The 22508-nt window shown below is 43.8% G+C and overlaps 1 protein-coding gene across 1 annotated transcript in view; it reads left to right on the top strand.

Moving 5' to 3' along the window:
• The first annotated feature begins 4241 nt into the window (after positions 1-4241).
• Positions 4242-22508, top strand: part of LOC148038822 (uncharacterized) — a 30003-nt gene continuing 11736 nt past the window's right edge. The window contains exons 1-2 of the mRNA XM_087674695.1: positions 4242-4548; positions 4965-5195. Of these exons, the coding sequence (XP_087530821.1) occupies positions 4380-4548; positions 4965-5195 (400 nt within the window). The 5' untranslated portion in view covers positions 4242-4379. The remainder of the gene's footprint in view (positions 4549-4964; positions 5196-22508) is intronic.

Below are 22508 nucleotides of genomic sequence, written 5' to 3'. Positions count from 1 at the left end.
TGAATCGGCTTTTCAATTTGAACGAGGCTTTTTTCTCCAAGACAAATAGCCTCATTGCTTGATCTCATCCACATGTATAAGATGGATCCCTATGGTCCAAGGGTGAAGACCACATTGTATCCTTCCCTAGAAAATCATTACTAGATACTTGATTATCCATGAAGAATATAGGTATAGAAATTTGCAGTCCCTACTTTGGTGTTCAAGATATATGGCTCCATCCTGGTACTTGTAGGGATTGTCAATATAATACATACCTTAAAATTAGTATAAAATCTTCCACTCCATGTCTTAAAATTAGTATAGAATATGATAAAATAAACATAGATTTAAATCCCCATATTCTTGACATCTTAAGACGTCGATATCTTCCATTTTGTGTCTTAAAATGCATATCTTAAAATGTTTATCCTAATCTAATGTAGATCCTCATATTTAAAGTGCATGGGTACGTGCTCTCTATAGAAATCCAACATTAAAATTAAAAACCCCACTATTTCAAAATCAAAGAGAGAGAGAGAGAGAGAGAGAGAGAGAGAGAGAGAGAGAGAGAGAGAGAGAGAGAGAGAGAGAGAGAGAGAGAGAGAGAATCCATAACTAATCAATCAATTTTTCTCTCCCTCGTCCCCTCCCCTTCTCTCTCGTACATAATTTATATATCAATTAATTAAAATCAATCAATTTTTTTTTCTCTCTCTCTCTATCCCCACACTTGCGTAAGTCCATAATTAAGTAATATTCAATTAATCAATCAATATTCGATCAATAAAACTAATACTTAAACAATAATTGATAAATTCTCTCTCTCTCTCCCTCTCTCTCTCTAATAACACACATAAAATTACTTACATATTACGATGATAAACTACTAATAAACGAATGAACACACACACACACACACACACACACACACACACACACAATATCCATGAACTAATAACATAAACACCATATTGAAGGAGAAAGACCACCAACTTGGACAACAATCACAAGAAACTGCCCAAAAGACCAAAACATGCACAAAGAGCAACATCAACCAAAGCTTTAATCAAAAGCTACTAACAAACCGACAAATCCAATTAATTAATCAATAATCAATCAATACAACTAATAATTAATAAAAAATAATCTCTCTCTCTCTCTCTCTCTCTCTCTCTCTCTAACAACAAACATAAACTCACTAACATACATATGCAAGCTTACTAACATAGACCTGCTACTACTACTAATAATAATTATGATGATAAATTACTAATAAACCAAACACACATATTTATCTATCAATTAATTATTTTAATTAAAATAAATAAAAGTAATAATTATTATTTAATCTCTCTCTCTCTCTCTCTCTCTCTCTATCCCCACGCGTCAAGAAAAGACAGTCCATAATCAAGTAATATTCAATTAATTAATCAATAATCAATAATTTCTCTCTCTCTCTCTCTCTCTCTCTCTCTCTCTCTCTCTCTCTCTCTCTCTCTCTCTCTCTAATAACAAACATAACCTTACATAGATACGCAAGCTTACTAACATAAACTTGCTAATAACAATAATTACAATGATAAACTACTAACAAACCAATCAAAAGCTACTAACAAACCAACTTACCAACAAATTCAATTAATCAATCAAAATTGATAAATAAAAATAATAAGTAACCAATAATTAATAATTTTCCTCTCTCTCTCTCTAATAACAAACATAAACTCACTAACATACATACGCAAGCTTACTAACATAAACTCAATAATAATGATAATTACGATTACGATGATAAACTACTATAATAAACCCCCCACACACACACACACACACACACACACATGTATGTATGTATGTATGTATTGATAGACTACTAAATCCATGGGTAGTTGGGGGGGAACCCATAATAATATAAATAAATAAATAAATAAATAAAAATCAAACGCTAAACCAATAAAATAAAATATAATAATAATAATAATAAACCAATAAAATAATTCACTAAATAAATCTCTCTCTCTCTCTCTCCACTCAACTAATTTGTATACCACTTTATACACAACACAAATTATTATTATTATAAACATAAACAAACATCAACTAGTAATAATAATAATATCAATAAATATTTAAAAATACCAAATCAATACTAAATAAATAAACTAATAATAAATCATAAATAATAATAATAAACTACTAAATCAATAAAATAAAATAATAATGATAAACTACTAAATCCATGGGTAGTGGGGGGAGGGACCAAAACCATAATAATAATAATAAATAAATAAATATATATATCGTGCTAAACTCAACTAATTTGTACACCACTTTATACACAACACAAATTATTATTATTATTATAAACATAAACAAACATCAACTAATAATATCAAATGATACAAAATATCAATAACTATTAAAAATACCAAATCAACACTAATAAAAAAATACACCAAAATAAATCAATATAATAATAATAACAATAATAATCTCTCTATCTTTGTCTCCAATAATAATTATATTAGTTTATACACAACATAATTTATTATAAACATCAACTAATAACTAATTAATAATAATAAGAAAATACCAAATCAACACTATAAATAAATAAAATAAAATAATAATAATAGCAATCTCTTTATCTCTCTCTCCACTAATAATCTCTCTCCAAAAATAATTATATTAGCTTATACACAACATAAATTATTATAAACATAAACAAATAATAATAATAATAAACCACTAATAATAATGATAAACTACTAAATCGAATAATAAACCAATAAACTAATAAAATAATAATAATAAATCACTAATAATAATGATACTGCAACTTGAAAATCCAAACCAGTAGAAGGTAATCTATTTATGATATGCATAGCTGTATTAACTGATTCAGCCCACCAAACCAATAAACTAGTAAAATATTAATCTATACTAATAAATTCGTGGGCAATGAAGGGGGTCGGAATGGGCAAGCGGGTTGGGGGGGGGGAAGAAACCGATAAACTAATAAAATATTAATCTATACTAATAAATCCATGGGTAGTTGGGGGGGGGGGGGGGGGAGGTGGCAAATCCATGGGCAGGCTGGGGGGGGGGGGGGAGAATGGATGAGTGGGTAGTTTGTTTGGGGGGCGGGCGAGTTGGGGAGGGGTGTGGGCAGGTAGGGGGGTGGGGGCAAATGGGTGACGTCCCCCCGCCCTTCCGACAACTGCCCATGGGGGCTTCAAACGCGACGTTCTCCACCGCCTGCCTTCTGACGTGCCCCCGTCGCCTTGTCTGCCTTCCAATGCCTTGCTGTTGACGACCTGGCCAATGACCTGGGCGGATAGTGGGGGGGACAAATCCATGGGCGGGTTGGGGAGGGGGGACAAACCAATAAACTAATAAAATGTTAATCTATGCTAATAAATCCATGGGTAGTTGTTGGGGCGGGGGGCAAATCCATGGGCGGGCTAGGGGGGAGAATGGGCAGGCGGGTAGTCTGTTTGGGGGGGTGGGTGAACTAGGGAGGGGTGTGGGCAGTAGGCCGGGGAGGGGGGGGGAATGGGCTATGTGTGTTGGGGGGGATGGGCGATGTCCCCCCGAGAGAGAGAGAGAGAGAGAGAGAGAGAGAGAGAGAGAGAGAGAGAGAGAGAGAGAGAGAGAGAGAGAGAGAGAGAGAGAGAGAGAGAGAGAGAGAGAGAGAGAGAGAGAGAGAGAGAGAGAGAGAGAGAGAGAGAGAGAGAGAGAGAGATTTACCTGGCTCCTTGATGATCGATCCCCCTTCCTGGTTGACATAGGAGTAGCACCCGCCTCCTCGAACGATCGAACCCCCTTCCTATACGCGTGACGTAGGAACAACAGGCAGTAGCAGGAGCACGTCGTAGGTAGGAGCAATATACAAATGGAGGTTGGCACAATGAGCGGGAACCCACCAATAAAGACCACACTTGGTTATCATGACAATGTCCTTTCCATGCAAGATCTGATTTTATTTTGCATCGGCAATAAAAAATAGGTTTGAAAACTTTGTGGTGGTTTGGCACATCACCTAAAATATAGTCCCAATTATAAAGTAGTATAAATTTTGTAATAAAGTTACCTTAAGGTTAAGGAGGATGCAACTCACTCTATCATTGTGAATGTAGATATGATAACCAAGATTATCACATGCGTTTGTGCGGTTTGGCGGGCCGGGGGGGTACCGACCCTGGTCCCTTCGGTTCCCTTGGAGGACTCGTGATGTTAAACACTATGACATTACATTACATGGAATATGGCTAAAATGTGTGTGTGCATCTGGCCGTGGCCTGAAAGGGAAAAATTGAATTCACGGCTGGCTCTCGATGGGGAGCACCAGCTGATTGTGCAGGCACACGGCGAGAGATCTCCCCTCACGTCAGAAAATGTACAGGTTGGCTGGCTCCATACTCCGGTGCTCACGCAGGGCGGAGTTCCCGTCCCCGAGGAGGCCATGCTCTCTCCCTGCTTCCTTCTTCAAGTTTTCGGAGCACGAATCAGCTTCTTCCCGGATCCCTCTGTTTTGGACCTTCAGCAGTCACTTCGCCACTAAAGGTCTGGTCTAAAAAAGAAAACAGCACTTTTCTTCACCTTACGTTTCTCTTTCTGGACATACCGCAGTAAAAGCGAGGACTGCGAGATTTTATGTAGTGCACTCTGTTCCATGTTTGAAGCCATGAACCTGTGAGTCTGCTGCCTGTGCATCGTGTTTCATATGGCAATTATGAAAATGTAGGTATTATGAGAATTTCTACTTTAGGTAAATAAGCAAGGATTCTTTGAGTTTTTGTGTACACATGGTGCTGCTAAAGAGCCTATCAAGTGTGCAATGTTAGTATGCAGCATAGCGGCCAGCACTGTTCATATGCAGCATCAGTGCAAAAACTATGATGTTTGTATGCATTGCTTTACATCAGGCTAAAACGTGTGTATACGCAGAAGCTCAGTTCCACTGAACTGTTGCGTTGCAGGTGGCCCTCCAAGCGAGGAAGAAGATGAATTTGCAGAGTTTGATGATTCTGAGGATGAAGACGGTGATGCTAATACTGGTGACTGGGATTATGAAACGTGGAACTTGTTGCATCAAGGGAGAAAGCCAGGCCAACAGAGCAGAAAGTGGCCTCTCCCTTTGTACAAAGCTCGGGAAATGGTGGATTATCATTACAAAAAAAACCACCAAGATGGTCTCGAAATAGTAACAGGTCTTATCACACCTTCAAAATTACTCTTGGTAATGTAGTGTTCAGTCATGAAGTGCTTTTAGTTTTGCTATTTTGTCACATGTTGGCCGAAAAGCTAAGGTCACTACTAAATTTTCAGAGTTAGCCATTTTGTCTGGAAATTTCTGAAAGCATATGACGCCCCCCTCTCCTCTAGGATCAACAAGTATGCCTCTAAAGGTGTGCTTGATACATTGATGTGATCTGACCACCTTGAATGATTTGTCTTCTCTAGTACTATTCCCAATCACATTGATAACAGTGGGAGTCAACATAATTTATAAAGGGTATCAAGCCTGTAATTGTTGCACTTTCATATTCATGAATGTAAAGTGAGGTTGAATGCCAAGTTTCTGTCTAGAATCTAACATGACTAAATAATTGAACAACAGTGCACCTCTGACCTCTTGTTGTGTAGAGTAGGCTGGACACTAATGGAAAAGATATGGCATTGAAGATCAATGATGGGAGATGAAGTGTGGTTTTGGGTCAGTGTTTATCTTAGGAAAATTCAAATCCAAGGAGTAATTTAGTTTGGTCTTTTTGGGGGCTTGTTTTAATTGAAAAAAAGGCAATTTACGATCATTTTTGTCCTAATTTAACCTCGGTTAACACCTTTCTTAGGCCCAAAAGGATCTTGAGGGAATATGACAATGAATCATGGCAGGTGTTGATGTGGCAACAATAGTGGGCTTTGCTGACAGCTGCAGTAGTTGTGTATGTTGGCAATGATGTGCTGCTGTCTTGGAGCATGTGTTGTAGCAACAAGGATAGTAGAGTTGGACGTGGGGTAGTTGGACATTGATAGAAGACATGTAGCATTGAAGATCGATGATAGGGAATGAAGTGTGGGTCTTCCCTTGGCTAGCTTTTTAGAGTTGGATCTCAACGATCTTGGAGTAGGAGGCACAACTCCAGGAAATAGGTGAAGTAGGTCCTCTTATTGCTCAACCATGCTTTTGTAGTCGGGACATGTGAAAATGGACAAAAGAAGAAGGGAAAGAAATTTAAACATAAATAGATTGACAAAGAAAAGGATGTGAAGTCCAAAGGTTTTTGAAGGGTCCTTATCGTGAGAAGATCTCTTGACTCAGGGAAAAATGTTTGAAAAAATACCTCCACCTTCAACTTGTGGTGAAGGATGGAGTTAAAGGACCAAAGTTTGTTGTACTGACTATGATGGTTAAATCTAGCTTTGTCCACTTTATGAGGTAGATGACTACATTGGCTTTCTTTTCTTCGAGAAGCCTTTGCTCGTGGTCTATGGATAGTGGAGTATTGAGTTGTATGACCTTTTGGTGTGATTGCTCTAGGATCTCTATGAGATAGAGGGCTCCATCACTGAACGGAGCTACAAGCTCAACCCCCGAGACCTACGGACTGCTTATTGGTCAAGCGTTTCAAGCCGAGCGGCCATGGCTACCTCTCATATAGCCGACGCGCCCTCCTTACCTATGGGGTGTAGTGAGCTTACCTTGATGCCCGATCGAGTACTCTCCTCTTCCGTGCACGTCGGTAATTCCACGATCCTTGAGGCAAGCTTAAGCAACCTCAATTCCTCTTCAACAAGCTCCATCCTCCATAACTGCGTGAGACAAGAGAAGAGTAGAGAAGAGAAGAAGATGAAGAGAGGAGATGGGGAGTTTCTTCTCCTCGATCCCTCACTCTCACACACTCACTCCCTCACACTCACTCACTCCCTCTCTCAAGTACAAGCAATAAGGCAAGAAGAAGGGAAGAAGAAGAAGAAGAAGCTTTTTGCCATACACAGGAATGAGCTGCTCATTCACTTTTCAAGTTTATATACATGCCCTACTTTCCACGGGTGGTCATTCTCAATTTTTACATGGCCGACCATGGCTTAGGTTATTTTTCTCCATTCCTTCACTTCCTAGCTAGTCCTACCGCTCTTCTAAGTTCACAATTTGCACAGGAGGGAGCCTAGCGCTCTTTTACAAGGATTTGAGAGGGGATTTGCATTTAAAGGTGCGCTTTCTTGCTTTTAACTCCTCTAGACTTCGGCGGCTGCGCCTTGGACTTTTGGTGGTTATTTCCATGCTTTTGGATTTTTTCCGGACTTATTATTCTTCTGGGTGTCTTCTCCATGCTTGTTCTACTCATTTTCCTGCTTCTTAGATTTTTATATTTTCCTACTTTTTCCCGTTGCTGGTGTTGCAGTAAATATTACTCCCCTCCTAGCTGAGTGCCAGTCCCATGGCACTTACCATCGTAGGTAGTAGGCCCTGGCATGCATTGAAGATGTGGGTGGAAGGGATTGCTATGGCGGGCGTTGGTGGCCGGGTAGCCTTTTGAGTTTGTATACATGCCCTTGTCGAGGATGGTGTTGGAGGGATTCATCCTTGAAATTGAAAATGGTGTTGAATTGGGTCCCTCCGGAAAGGTGTCTTGATAAAGATCTGCCCCTGAAATTGAAAATGGTGTTGGGGCGGATCCATTGGTTGATGTGCTTTCTCCTTGATACGGTCCGGTCTCAACTTGCAAGGCAAAGTTGTGCACTTTCTAAGGGGTGTGTCTGTCTCTCCGTGGTGCGTGCAGTGCACGTGGCGGTGGAATTGGGAGTTGGGTCGAATCTTGGGCAAGCTCACAGTGTTGTCCCACACTTGAGGACCCAATTTGTGCATCGTCATGGGTGCGGTGCAGAGCTTAGGATGATAGGTCTGGTAGTCTTGCTCGTGATGTGCCCTAAGCGTGAGGTGGGGAAGGGGCTAGGTGGAAACCCTAGGTGCAGTGAATGTGACACTCAAGATGTTTCATGGGGAGCTCAAACCTTTGCTTTTCTCTTTCTTGCACCTTTTTGTTCTCTAGTGCTCTTTTTCTTTTCAATCTTGGTATTGGCCTCTTTTCTTTTCTTTTTTCTCTTTCTTTCTCTCTCTCTTTTTCAAATTTTTTTTTTTTGGATGACTTATTGATCATGGTTGCGATTGGAATACAAAAAGAGTTCTTATGCTGTATTCCTATCATCCTCGGATGGTCCACGAGATGGCTTCAGGCACTTAGTAAAAAATGCGCAGCTTTGCAGATATTCTTTGATGCTAGCTTTTACCTTCAGAGGTGTTGATGACAAAAAGGGATGGTCACACCTCGTGAAGCGGGTATCGCTCATGTCTTCTAGGATTTCTGTGCAGGAGGGGAGTAAGGTCACCCTCATCATGAGCCTAGCCATGGCGCGACTATTGATGCCTAAGTTGATATAAAAAAAGAGCAGGGGAGGGTGGGCTTTCTCAGCTGCAGTCTTTTGCTTAAGCAAGAACTTAATGAGCCTAAGGTAATTATAGGTTACTATAAATGTTGGGTCTGGACATGAGAAATCCTCGAGGAAGCGGTTGATGGATGGAAAGATATCCTCCAATCTAAAAACCAAGCATCCCTCGGAAGTTCGTGCATTGATATTGTAGATTGTTGGAAAGTCCAGGGGCCCATGCAGGTTCTTGTCATGGTCGACTCCGTGTCTGCAGGGGTAAGGCATGTAGATGGGGTCGTTCCGCTCTTCAAGCAATGAGCTGCAGAAAGCAATCCAGGTATCAAAGTTGGCATCCCAAATCCTCCTCCTCCACTTCGACTGCGCCTCGTAGCCTTGGACGGTCTTGGGAACCCGGTTCACCTTGTCCTGCTAATAATCAGCTGGTTCCTGCCTCCATCTGGTAACCGCAATGTTTCTCTCCTCTATCCATCTGTTGGCGAGGTCATTAGCCATTCTGTTGATTCTTACCATCGTCTCTAGGGGTAGAACACGATCCAAAGCTCGTGGATAAGAAAGGACATCTCAAATGGTCGTGTCTGGAACTCCCGCTATCGCCATATAGTCAACTCCTGAGACCAGTTGACAGGGTGGGGATTCTCGCGTATCGGCATGGGCTCTTCAGGAAGTTGCTGTGGCCGTACTTTTGCCCTCCTATGGGCTTGCTCCGCAAGCTCTTGCCTTCTTCTTCGGGCTGCTATTATGTGTTCAGGAATTTGTGCCCCTTCTGGCTCTTCTGGTGGCAATTCAGGCAGGGGCGGATTGGGCTCTCTGTGCTGTTCTTCCTCGAATTCTTGCTTAAAGTCCAGCCCCTCTTCCGAGGCTTGCTTTACTGCCGGCTGGTCTTCAGGTGGTGGCTATTGCACTTGTCCTTCAAACCCTAGTTTCCTGAGCTCCCTCAATGGAAAGGCCAGCTTGCCATAGGTAACTGTATTGTTGTGCCGCAGTAATACCTATGCCGGGTGGAAGGGTGTGTTCTTGAAGGCCGTATCTCAAGGCACGAGATGTCAATTCTAACTTCCTCTTCATCCTTTCCATTGAGTCCTCGCCTTCAACTTGGGTGACATTCAACACCGTGCTCAAGAAGGCTTGTCTCTGAGTGTCTGAGTACATGTCAGCAGCCTGTGCTCTTGATTCCGCGAACATTCTTTCGCATTCACTCGCCGCCAGGCGTTCTGTTAGTCCACGCACTCTTTCGAAGTTGTGCTGCTCCCATTGCCGTGCCTTTTCTTCCACCTTTTTCCTTCCCTCCATTTCTCGGGACAGCATCACTATCACCTGTTGCTGCTCATTCACTAAGTCTAGCATTTGCGTCGTCTTCTTATTGCGGCGGTTCAACTGCTCTTCTGCTATTTTCCTTCCTTGTTCCGCAATGGTAAATTGCAATTCTGCCTCTGCGAATCTCTCTGACAGTTCTTCTCGGATCTGCTCACGGCTTTCTAACTCTGCAAAGTGTAGTCTTCTTTCTGTGTTTGCCATAGCCATGAGAGCTTCCACATCACTTTTTGTGTTTTCCAAGTCATCTTTCAGCTCCTGTGTACTTCTTCCTACGGTATCCTGCCTTTCTTGCTCTAGGACTTGGATCTCTCTTTTTAGTCTTCCTTGCTCCTCTATTTCATATCACAACCGAAATGCCAGGGTATCCTCTTGCTCTTGACGTTCCAAGTGAGCGTTCCTTTCCATTAGCTCATCATACTGCTGAACTAACATTTTTTGACTTTTTAGAAGAGCTAGTGCATCTTGTTCTTTCTCCTCCAATCTTCGCCTCAAATGATCCTCATTCTCTTGAGTTTCCTTGGTCTTGGCATCCAACTGCTCTTTTAGGGCCTTAAGCTCTTTTTGATGATCTGGGGCTTACTTGGACACGTTGAGCCTCAAAGCTGCCGAGGTTTCCTTTTCAACGTCCAGCTCTGCCAAGGCCGCTTTCTTTTCCTCTCTAGCCTTGCTCAACTGAGTGAGGAGTTCAGCCACATGCGTCGTAGTTTGTTGCTGGTGACACTATGAGAGTGGTTGATGCTTCTAGCTTCTGTCGCTTAGGGTCTCGCTGTGATTCTGCATTTGCTATGGCTGGTCTCTTTGTTCCTGCTTCGGGGGCAATCTCCGCCACTTTGTTAGCCAGGAGTTGTATCATTGCCATTAATTGAGCCGTATTCACAGCTCGCACCGACTCCTGTGTCGTGGTGGGTGTGGTTTCAGCTGGGAGTGGCACAAAGGAAGAGGGAAAGGGGTGTAGTGGGGCCTTGCCCTTTCCTGCAACCATTGGGGCTGTTTCTACACTGCCACTAACTCTAGCCTCATGGGTCTCTTCCACGGACATGTGAGTTGCCTCTACCAAATCTGCAGCTTCCTTTCTCCTCATTTCTTTAGCTTCATCTTCAGCTCTTCTCTTCCTCTCCTTCTCGGCTCTTTTGACTCTTCTCTGATCCTTTCAAATTCTTTCTCTTCTTTCCTCCTTTGTTCCTCCTCCATTCTCTTGGACTCTTTTTGTGCTCTTTTTCAACTCAGCTTTCTCTTCCTTGCTTAACTTTTTCTTCTTCTGTTTTTGGATCTTGGCAGCCTTTGCCTTTCCTTGTGCCCTAGCTTCTGCTTGAGTGGATGGTGCTTCAGGCTCTGGCTCAAGACACTAACCCTTGCGCCCGTGTCTACGATTCCTTTCCGTGTCATGTCTCCTAGGGCTAGGATAGGTAGCACAACGTGCACCTCGGTGCCCTCCCAAAAAGCATTTACATGTAGAGATTTAGGCACTGAGTGCAACGTCAAGCTCGGTATCTGTGTGACTGCATCGTGCTTATACAGGTCAGCAGCAATCTGCTCAGTTGGTTCCTCCACCCAGTGCTTGAGTTCCAGCCAAAGCATCGGATGCTGCCTAAGCAGGTCTCCTAGGCTTGGGGTTACTGGGGTGGTTACTAATGTTGTAAGGAGGTTACTCGTCATTTGTCTCTCCTCCATTCCCACGCCTCTAGGCCATTGGCCTTGGGTGTTTTGCTAGCCCATGGCTCCTAAGCTTCTCCTGGGTGGTGCTGCCTGTGGCATAGGCGCATCTCTTGACCTTGGTCGAGAGGCTGAGACTAGGGTGCTCATACTAGAGAAGTCCTCAGTTCCGTCTTCCATGATGGCCTCAGCATCCTTCAGGTTCTCTTGGGCTTTCTTTGCCCACTCCTTGACCTTTTCAATCGCTTCTAATTGGCGCTTCGGGCGGGGGTACTCCCCTACCTTAGCACTCCCTTTCTCTGCTATTTTCGGAGCGGTGGTTTCAGTCTCAACATTAGTTACCCTCATGCCACTCACTAGCGTCGTCTCTCTGTCAGTTTTGTGAGTGATCTTAGCATGGGTTTTCTTTTTTCTCCGTCTACGACTCTTATTCCCTATTGAGGCAGCGTCTAGGTTGCTAGGCCCAAGCAGTGATATGCCGGCCTGCTGCGTTTGTGCACGTGTCATGACATGCAGTGGGATGGATGTATCCTCGCTGTCGAATGTCTTAACGCCAAATAGCCCCGAGGGTACTGATGGTACATTGCCTGAGCTCGAGGACTGCTTTTGTCTAGGGCATTTCCTGAAGAGATGGGTGATGCTGCACTTGGCACACCTGAGATCAGCTCTCTCCCTATTAGCCTGCTCTTTTTCTGGGCATCGTGTCGATATGTGACCAAGGTGACCACAAATCCAGCACGTGACTAGGTCTTGGATTGGCCCTGAAAAACCTTTGCCTCTTTCCCTTCCTAACGCCATCACCGGCACTGGTCGATAGTCCATGAGGACCGGATTACCCTCTTCATCATACAAGATGTAAGGGTTCACATATGACTTCTCGTCATTGGGCTCTTCCACGTAGTGGATGGGAGCGTCACTCAGTGGATGTGTCACGAAGGGTCTAGGCGGTCTGGGTATGCTCGTGGGATTGATCTCTAATCTAGGAATGGCCGGTTTTGCATCATTAGGTGCTGGAAGGGCCAATGGGGCTCCTCTTCTGAAGAAGTTAGGCGGCCTATTCCCGTAGTATGGTGAGTTGTACTGTTGTGTGTAGGGAAACCTTTTTGGCAATTGACAATGCATTGCGTTGTGGCCAAACCTTCTGCAATTTGCATAAGGCCTGGATCTTGGATCCTGGCACTCGGCAGGGATGTGGTTGCCTCCACAGTGCACACACTAGACATGCGGTCTAGTGGGTCTCTTTACCAACTCCTGCAACCGTGCTAGCTCCAAACCCCGACTTCGGCTAGCTCTTGGTCTTGTGCCGTGCTCTTGTCCTTATCTTGCATGTCAGGGGCTGATCTCTCTCTATAGGTTGTGGCTTTCTCTGTGGTTCTTTGACTAGAGCCATCTCGATTCGAGTTTCTAGCGCTTCTCTCCCTAAGCTGGTTATCTACCCTTATTGCCTCATCGAAAATCCTAGCGAGCACATCTCTCTGCAAGCTTGAGTTGCTTGCCAGTGCCTCGTAAAGTTTCTCACTACGGATTCCGTTTTATGAAAACGGTAGAGACCATTCTCTCGTTTGGTTGTTCGTTGGTAGGGATTCTCTTAAACAGGCTACGTACATGAGTGATGTAGTCTCTAATGTCCTCTTTGTCCTTTTGATTGACATTCATTAGTCAGACTATGAGGTTGTCCGAATACCTTGTCTTTGAAAATCTCTTGATGAAGAGATCCTTCAGGCGATTGAAGTCTGTTCGCTCTGCTACGTCTAGATTGGTGTACCACGTCCTTCCCTTATCATCCAAGCAAAGCCCGAAAGCCTGTGAGCGTTGAGCGGGGTCCGTGAGACCGTTGGCTTTGCAAACCTGCTCGAACTGCTCCACGAAGCTATAGGGGTCTTTGTTGGGCTGGTACTTGTCCAGTTGCTTGGCCACTGCAGGGATCTTGTTGTGGCTCCTCGCCCCTTGCGTGACTCCTAAGCTTGTGAGCAAAGAGGTGGCTAGCGCAGTTGCACTCTGTTCTATAGGTGTGTTGTCTATAAGCCGCTTGGTGACAAGCTTGCTCAGCGTCAGGTCTACCTCTAGTTCCCTCTCCCTCTCTGCGTTCGGCTCTGTCGTGGCCTTACCAGCTAAGGCTAGAATGCGTCGTGTCTCGTGCACCTCTAAGTCTTGCTGCAATTTTCTCGTCCTTTCCTTGCGGTTATACGCCATGATGCTTTGCAACGTTTTCCTAGCTGCCTTCCTCTCTTCCTCAAGGCTCGTAACTACTTTCTCGATCGGTGTGCCGTGGATCACGGTCCTTGTTAGCCGGTCGTATTGGTTGACCATACGTTGCAATTCGGTTGGGAACTCGCCCAAGTCCAGCTAGTCATCCTCTTGGTCCACGTCTGCTCCTGACATTTCTGCAGCCTCTCGCTCCACCAGGTTGTCGATCAATCCAATCAGCTCGGGTAGCGACTTGCCCTCAATCCTGTCGTCTTCGAACTCTTCGGGATTCTATTAACGGGGCTGTGTGGCACCTAGCTACGTCTCAGGGTCTGCTCCTATTGGTGGGTTCTTTGAATTATTATGATTCTATGTGAGTTCCTTATTATTGAAAGTAGCTGTTAATTTTATTCACACTTGTGCTTACTGCTTTCCAGTGCACAGTGCCAAATCAGGATTTCTTCCTTTTAGTGCACTTTAAATGATGAAATCAGCGTGGGGTGCGAATGTAAAATGAACAATGCAGTTCCCGCTTTTCCCCCTTTTGTTCGTAGCCCAATATGGCTCTAAGCGCATTTCGTGGCTGTTATCTCGTGTTGTCTAGGGTCTATGCTGCACACTCTACACTCTGTCAAGGCCGGATTGGAATCTAAGGGTCAGTTTCAGCTCTAAGTCTCGTTTGTTCTATGGATTGCTACTAGGGGTTGACTCTAGGCTGCCCAGGTGTGGCTTCTCCAATTTTTTGCTTCTGAGAGCTAGGTCAGGTACTCAAGGATGTTTGGGGATGTGTTCGGAGTGGCCTTGGCTTGAGGAGGTGGCTCACTTACCAGTTTAAAATGTTTTGCCCTGGTGGTCCGACTGTCCGAGTCAGACTGTCCGATCGGACTGCGTGGTTCGAGTCTCAAAATGGGTCCTACTGCCACGTGGTAGGGTCCGATTGGCAGAGTTGGACGGTCCAATCGCGTAGTTGGTCCGATTGGACCGGGTGGTCCGACTCTAAGGTGGTGCGTCCGAGTCTAAGGTGGTGCGTTCGAGTCGGACGGTCCGACTGATAGAGTGGTCCGATTGGTAGACGGTCTGACTTCGAGAATCGGACAATCCGAGTGTCCGATTTTGGGACTCGGACACCTGCAACCTAGTCCATCTGCGTTTGCTGCGGTGCAGTTGCGAGGGCGTGAGTGACGAATGCCACGTGTGGGGGTCTTGGTACAAGCTCCCAAATCAAATAAGCACAACACAGAGAAGGTCAAGGAATACTAGGAATGGCTGGGCGACAGCAAAACGACCGGATCGAATCCCTTCTGTATCTGCACTCATAGTCTCTCTCTCAAGCTCTCTCTCTCTTAATATCTGACTGCAAAATGAGGCTTTCCCTGACCTTTCGAGCCTCTTATTGCCCGACTCAAGTCTCCTTCAACCTTATGGTTGCCCCTCTTGCACCCATCTACTCAAGATTTAGATTTTATGCCCCTTTCTCCCAGTTTTCAGCAGCAGAAAACCCTTCTGTTTTCCTTGTTTCCTTGGTTCTAATCCTATCCAATGCGCAACAAAAGTAAAAAACAGTGACTGAGGTTGATTTACCTACTTACCTACTCAACAACAAACCAAAATACTTACTTGTTTTGAAGATCAAACCACCTAAATCTCCTATCTATCTCAAGTACTAGTTCGGGTTGAAAACCCTACTTCTATGCTCGATTCGAAGCGCGCGGTGCTCAAGGCTCGATTCCTTCGGTCCTGGCAACGGAACCAAAATGAAGGGAGCTACAAGCTCAACCCTTGAGACCTACGGACCGCTTATTGGTCAAGCGTTTCAAGCCGAGCGGCCATGGCTACCTCACATAGCCGACGCGCCCTCCTTAGCTATGGGGTATAGTGAGCTTACCTTGATGCTCGATCGAGTACCCTCCTCTCTTGTGCACGCTGGTAGCTCCACGATCCTTGAGGCAAGCTCAAGCAACCTTAGTTCCTCTCCAACAAGCTCCATCTTCCATAGCCACGCGAGACAAGAGAAGAGTAGAGAAGAGAAGAAGATGAAGAGAGGAGATGGGGAGCTTCTTCTCCTTGATTCCTCACTCTCACTCCCTCACTCCCTCACACTTACTCACTCCCTCTCTCAAGCACAAGCAAGAAGGCAAGAAGGGGGGAAGAAGAAGAAGAAGCTTTTTGCCACACAAAAATGAGCTTCTCATTCACTTTTCAAGTTTATATATATGCCCTACTTCCCACGGGCGGTCATTCTCAATTTTTACATGGCCGGCCATGGCCTAGGCCATTTTTCTCCATTCTTTTACTTCCTAGCCAGTCCTACCGCCCTTCTAAGTTCACAATTTGCACAGGAGGGAGCTTGGCGCTCTTTTACAAGGATTTGAGAGCGCCTTTGCATTTAAAGGTGCGCTTTCTTGCTTTTAAATCCTCTATACTTCGGCAGTTGCGCCTTGGACTTTTGGCGGTTGTTTCCATGCTTTTGGATTTTTTCCGGACTTATTATTCTTCTGGGCGCCTTCTCCATGCCTGCCCTACGCCTTTTTCTGCTAATCAAAATTTTCCATTTTCCCGCTTTTTCCTCTTGTTGGTGTTGCATTAAACAATCACCATAGGTGAGAACTCATTAGTGCTCATTTGTAGTGTAAGTAACTTTCTCATACTCTTGAATTGCTAGGGTTCTAGATCCATAGCAAAAGTTATTTTATTCTCGATTTGGGCTTCAGTATTTTATTAGGGCATGGCATAACTTGTCATGGGACATTGAGTTATCTTTGTTGAGCATGAGGTTGGGGTGGGGGCCATATCTAGAGACACCCTTTTTACAAGTCGTTGAGAGGGTGGGCTTTATTAGCTCAAGGCCCTTCTTGCTTGCTCTTCTTTTGAGATGGGCCTTCTGAAAGAAGAGCCTTCTTTGGCACCCACTATGGCTATCTTTATTACCAGGACTTATCATAGGTGATTGTAATTATTTGATGGGAGGTTATCTTTAATACAAGGACTTATCATAGGTGACTATAATTATTTGATGGGGGGTTATTGCACCTTGGGACATGACTTTCCTCACCATGCTCTAGTTGTCTTTAGAGCAAGCAACATTGAGAACCTTTTCCAAAATAGCTACAAATTGAGCCATCACCCCCCTCGAAGCTTGTCCTTATCTTGAACATCTTGTCTAGTGCTGCCTTTATTTGCTTGAGCTTTTGGGCATGGCCACCTGTCAAGATGAGATCCTTCACATGAAGCACAAACGACACGTGTCCTCCAGTTGAGGTGTGGACATACAACTTGGAATCAACAAAAGGATGTCGATATCCTAACTTCCTCAGAAGGAACAAGTCTATCTTCTTGTTCCAAGCGTGCAGAGCTTGTTTGAGGTTGTAAAGGGACTTCTTCAACCTTTACACTTTGCCATTTGATGAGGAAAAGCTAGGAGATTACTCAATATAGATCTCCTCCTTCAAATCTCCATTAAGGAATGTAGACTTTACATCAAGTTAATAAACTGGCCATCTCCGCTGGCGAAGGCAAGAATGGCCCTAATGGTAGCCATCTGAGTTGTAGATGCAAAAGTATCATGGAAATCCACTCTTGGTGGTTGTGCAAATCCTTTTGTAATGAGCTGTTGTTATCCAGAGTGCCATCAGTATGGTATTTGGTCTTAAAGACCTACTTGACTCCAATCACCTTCTGATGAACGTGCCATGACACAAGACCCCAAGTGTTGTTTTGCTCAATCGCATCCAACTGCTGCTCCATAGCCTTCTTTTAATGTAGTGATTGCAAAGCCTCCTTTATGGGGTGGGCCCCTATCTTGTTTGACAGGAGACATGAAGGAATTGTTAGTACAAACATGCTCGGTGGAGTATGCGTGGGTCCTCCTAGATTGATGTGGGCCATCCTATAGCTACCACTCAGAAACTCTCTTAATCCCTACATTACGGAATGCATCACGCGCGGCTTCCATACCATTGCCCACCCCATCTTGTTGTATGGATGTACGCCCGATGGGCCAAGAATCCAAGAGTGATAATTTGTAATCAGCCTTCCTTCTCAGATGGGGCGGTAAATAACCCGATTTAATACTAATTACATCAAGTAAACAATTCACATAAACTAAAATGTACACTCAAATCTTGGACAATGGATAGCATGTTGGCCCTGAAATTGGTGCTCCTTTTGATATCTTCTTATCTTCTATTGTAAATGGACGGAGTATAACTAAGATTCATTGATATCCTTCGCTAATCCAAGTGCTACTTCTTGTAATTAATGACTAGCAAGCCTTCAAACCAATTCGTCCCTTGGTTTGGTTGGGAAATCAGCCTTTATCTTACTCCTTGAGAGACAAATTCAGCCCCCTTTGAGCTACAATATCGCTACAAATAAGGATTGTGGTAACGATAGGCCGTTTTGCACTTTTTTTAGCTTATCAGGCCTTTAAGCTTTTGCCCCATCTTCGCATTTCGTTGGCTTATTTGTGGAACGAACAAATTTGGTATTGGCCGGTTGGTCTCTTGAATCTCCTCGAAATTCCTCAATTTCAATTGTGGGAATTCAAGTCTTAGGACTTCAATTCTGAGCACGTATCTTGAGGTGGCTATGAAACTCTAATTTTTACAAAAAATTAGGTTCTATAGTAGAGATTTTCCAATATCTCCACCTTTGATAACTCAAACGATTGGATTTTGTTGAGATAACTTAAGAGATGGCTGTAGGATGAGAGAATGCTATAGAGAGAAATTACAGAGTTTCATCACAAGAAAGGCTAAAAAATTGCTGCTGCCTTACTTAAACAGCCATGGAAGCTGTCACCTATGGCTTAGGACCACTAGATAGGTTGCTACCCCCTCTTGCATGCTATCATGTGTACAAAACGGACCTTGGGCTACTGTCACCTGCATTTGGAGGGCTCCAAAATGATGCCAGTTGCTCTAGGACTGGTCCCTGGTGGCTGCAAATCATATCAACAACATCTGCTTACTGACTAACAGCCACCTTCTCTCTCACAAGTGTTGGAACAAACTTCCACCAGTCCCCAAAAACGTTTTTTCACTTGCATAGGCATATGTTGCCAAGTAGTGGCCTTCTAGTGAATGCAGAAGCTTATGGACAATACTAAAAGACAATGAAGACGAGAGAAAAGGAGAGAGAAAAGAGACAGAAGAATGTAGAAAATTGCAGTCAATGAATGTTGAGATGAAGAGGGCAGATGTACAAGGGTTGTTGATGTATCTCCTCGAGCCGAATCTCTCCTAGCAACACTTGAAAAGCAAGCAAGGAGGGCAGATTGCTAGTGGGGCCTAAATAGCCTGAATAAAGGTCATAAAATAATGTAGGTGGCCAGCAAAAAAATGGCGAAGCTGATCACTGACCAAGTGACCGCATCATAAATGAATAAAATAATTAGCCCTGACCAAGCTTCTTGCTTTGTAGCATAGTCGCATGCTTGAAAAGTTACGTGTACACTGTGACTATAGGAAATGACCACTAGCTGTCAGGAAAAATGCGTAATGCCCTTCGTGAGTATCTCCAAGAGAACTGATTGCACCAATTGTATCTTGAGAAATGCTAGTCCAAGGGATGACTAATCTCTAACATCCCCTCTCAGATTATGGACACGACATAAGGCTCAGGGATCAAGAGTGCTGTTGGAGAATAACTTGAGGAAGTGCTTTGGTAAACAAATCTCTAAGATTATTCTCTATCTTGGAGTAAACCAAATCAATGGTCCGTGATGGTCTCATTCGAGACCATCACGGACCATTCTGTGATTGCCACTCCTCAGGGACTCCCTCAATCTTTGAATCACGGAGTGTGTCTCGAGCCCAACAAGGAGGTGGCCGATACTCCCCCCGTTGCTCACCATCTGCCGAAGTCTTTGGAATATTCACCGGGGCCGATTCAACAGGTGAATTCGGTGGTGAAGCAATTTCCTCCTCCATTGAGGATGGAGCCTCAATAGGCAAAGGCTGTGAAGGCATTGGAGCAAGTACGACTTATCACTTGGATCTCTAGGAACGGGATACTCAAGACCCCTCTGCAGTTGGAAACTCCATTAAACGGAATAGCTCGACTCGTATACACCTCTCGCGAAACAAGATCATAAAGGTTGTATTCTTGGGACTACGAGCTATATTCCACAAACATCCTTGGAAGCTGACTCAAACTTGTCTCTCTTTTTCTTCGGGATGTGAACATAGGTATCACACCTGAACACCTTGAAATGAGAGACATCCGGCTTTTGTCCAAAATAAGCCTAAAAAAGAGTCATACCAACCACGGTTGAAGTTGGGGATTGATTAAAAATGTAGACAATGGTGGCCACTACTTTGGCCTAAAGACACTGAGGTTTCTGTTGGTGCTCCATCATAGTGCGTCCCATCTCGATCACACTACAATTTTTCTGCTTCAATATACTATTCACTTGAGGGGTATTCGTGTTGGCAAACTCCTAGTGAATGCCACAATTTGCATAAAAATGAGTTAACTCATGGGAGACAAACTCCCCTCCCTCGTTGGAATGTAGGGTTTTGAGTTTCCTGCCAAACTTGTTTTCTTCAAACATCAACCAATCCTTAAAATGTGAGAATGCTTTAGACTTCAAAGCCAATTAATATACTAAAATAATCAATAATTAGCATGAAATACAAATTTCCCTTAAGGGACTCTGTCCTCATGGGTCCACATAAGTGTGTTGAAACAAGCTTCAAGGGCTCCTTAGCTTGTCATGAAGCCTTGCTGGGAATCACATCCCTATGCTGCTTGCCGCGAACACAAGTTACACATGGCGGGTGGCTTACCCCAATCTTTGGCAATCCACATACTAGCTGACCACGAGCTGTCTTCTGAAGGTACCTGTGGTTGACATGACCAAACTGAGCACGCCAAAGCTTGGTTTGAATTTGTGAAGAAAGAAGAGAAGAAAAGGAAGAAGAAGACCACATCTTGTAGACTCCATTCTCCTTATGTCCTAAACAAAGAACTTGTTATGAAATACCATCAAGAACTTGGAAGGAGTCCTTGGGCATCACTTTACCCATCTGGAATTAGTTACATATCACCCTTACCTTTGATAGGAACTGAAGAATGGTCACCTGTAAGGATTTGCCCATGCATTGAATGCATACGAGCAATCCCTTCTGAAGGAGTCATGTGGCGGGAAGCGCCTTTGTCCACAATCCACTCATGAGACCGTGGGGCCGTTATCGCTGCATCAGTGGCTGTCAGAGAAACATCCTCAATCACCTCCCAATGGAGGAAGGTGATTGATGAAGGAGCAACCGCTGCTCTTGAATCCTTTCTAGTCTTCTCCTTCCTGGTCTCCTTCTTGTCCTTGTCGTGGCAATCTTTCTTCCAATGACTTGTCTTGCCACATATGTGACAAGTAGACTTCTTGGCTTTGTCATGTTTGGACTTCTCATCCTTCTTTTTGTTATTGTTCTTTCCCTTTTGTTGGGAAGAGTGTCCGGCCAAAGCCTCTGACTTAGGAGCATTTTGACATTTTTAGTTCCTCTTGGTCCAAGACCATAGTAACCAACTCCTCCCACTTAAGGGTCTTTATCCACCTTGAGGCAATTGAGGTGGAGTAGAATGCACTGCATCAGGGCGGTAATTGAGAAAAAAGAGTTATTGCCGTGTCCTTCGAGGTATTTGCCTGCCTTGCATTTTGGACCTGCATATGCAATTGCCGAAGCTTATTGACGTGCTTCTATATAGAAGAAGACTTGTTAGGACCCAAAGTCCTCATTTGAACCTATAGAGATACTTGTTTCATCACAATCATCCGATTGAACATTTGAATAAGCTCTAGCTATATCTCTCGAGCCATGGTCAAATGCTCAATTGAGCAACGATGGTTGGAGAGAGAGAGAGAGAGAGAGAGAGAGAGAGAGAGAGAGAGGGAGGAAAGAACAGATGCGAGCATTCAATTTCTCCCAATGTGCTTGTAGCTTCATCTACTCAGCTTTCTCATTTGAAGAAAGCTTGGAGGCATCACAAGTTGTAGGACGGTCTATAATCTCGGTCATGAGCTCCACCAAACCATAAGACTCCAAGATGGCAAGCATCATTACGTGTCATATGTCATGAGGATATGTATTTTTGAAACCTCACTTAACATGTGGATTAATTTTTAATCACATGATTAAGTAAATGTTGCACATGTGAGGTGCAACTGGGGTTAAAGTAAATTTATGAGCTCGAGGCATGAAGAAATCACGAGATGTTAAGGCAAAAGTTACTATAAGTAATGCCGCACAGGTACTTGGTGGTATTTGGTGCTAGTGATTGGCCTAGGTCATTCATTTGGCCATAAGTGTCAGTTTGGTGACACTAGAGAAGTGACGTTTAATGGTACCTAACACCAATCTGATGGTCAAAGATGACACAGTGATACTCAGGAATGGAAGTTGCCTAGCCAATTTTATTATTGGCCAGTTAGATTATTTTTCACGGCATCGAAATAATTATTAGATTAATAAAAGATGCCCATGCAAGACTGAAAAACGTCTTTAGAGGTTGGAGAGAAGCATTTCTATAAATTCAGCCTTTCTTTAGAGAGGGACGGGGGGATTGCTGGTCTAATTTGCAGCCATCGGAGGACGTTCTAAGGCAGCCAAGAGTAGAAGAAGACTAATCAACAGCAGGAGACAGCATCTACAAGTTGTTGAGACAGGGCAGCAGTAGTAAATGATTGACTTTCTTTAGTTGTTTGCATCTACATGCTGTTGTGGTAGGGCAGCAGCCGCACTTGACTAATTTTTAGTCATTCTTTGCGATAAAACTCTGAATTTTCCCTCTCTATAGCTTTCCCTCTCATCTCCTAGTCATTACATAGCCTTGCGTCGAAGATCTCAGCATTTGGACCCTTGGAGGCTGAGAAATTTCCGATTTTTTTGCTGTAAACCCTAATCTCCAGCAACAGAAATTAG

This window comes from Lygodium microphyllum, chromosome 3 (assembly GCF_053477565.2).
Source record: "Lygodium microphyllum isolate KBCC chromosome 3, Lygodium_microphyllum_v1.1.10, whole genome shotgun sequence".
Classification (NCBI taxonomy): Eukaryota; Viridiplantae; Streptophyta; class Polypodiopsida; order Schizaeales; family Lygodiaceae; genus Lygodium; species Lygodium microphyllum.
The sequence above is the reverse complement of the archived record's forward strand: the minus strand, read 5'-3'. Positions and strand labels throughout refer to the sequence as shown.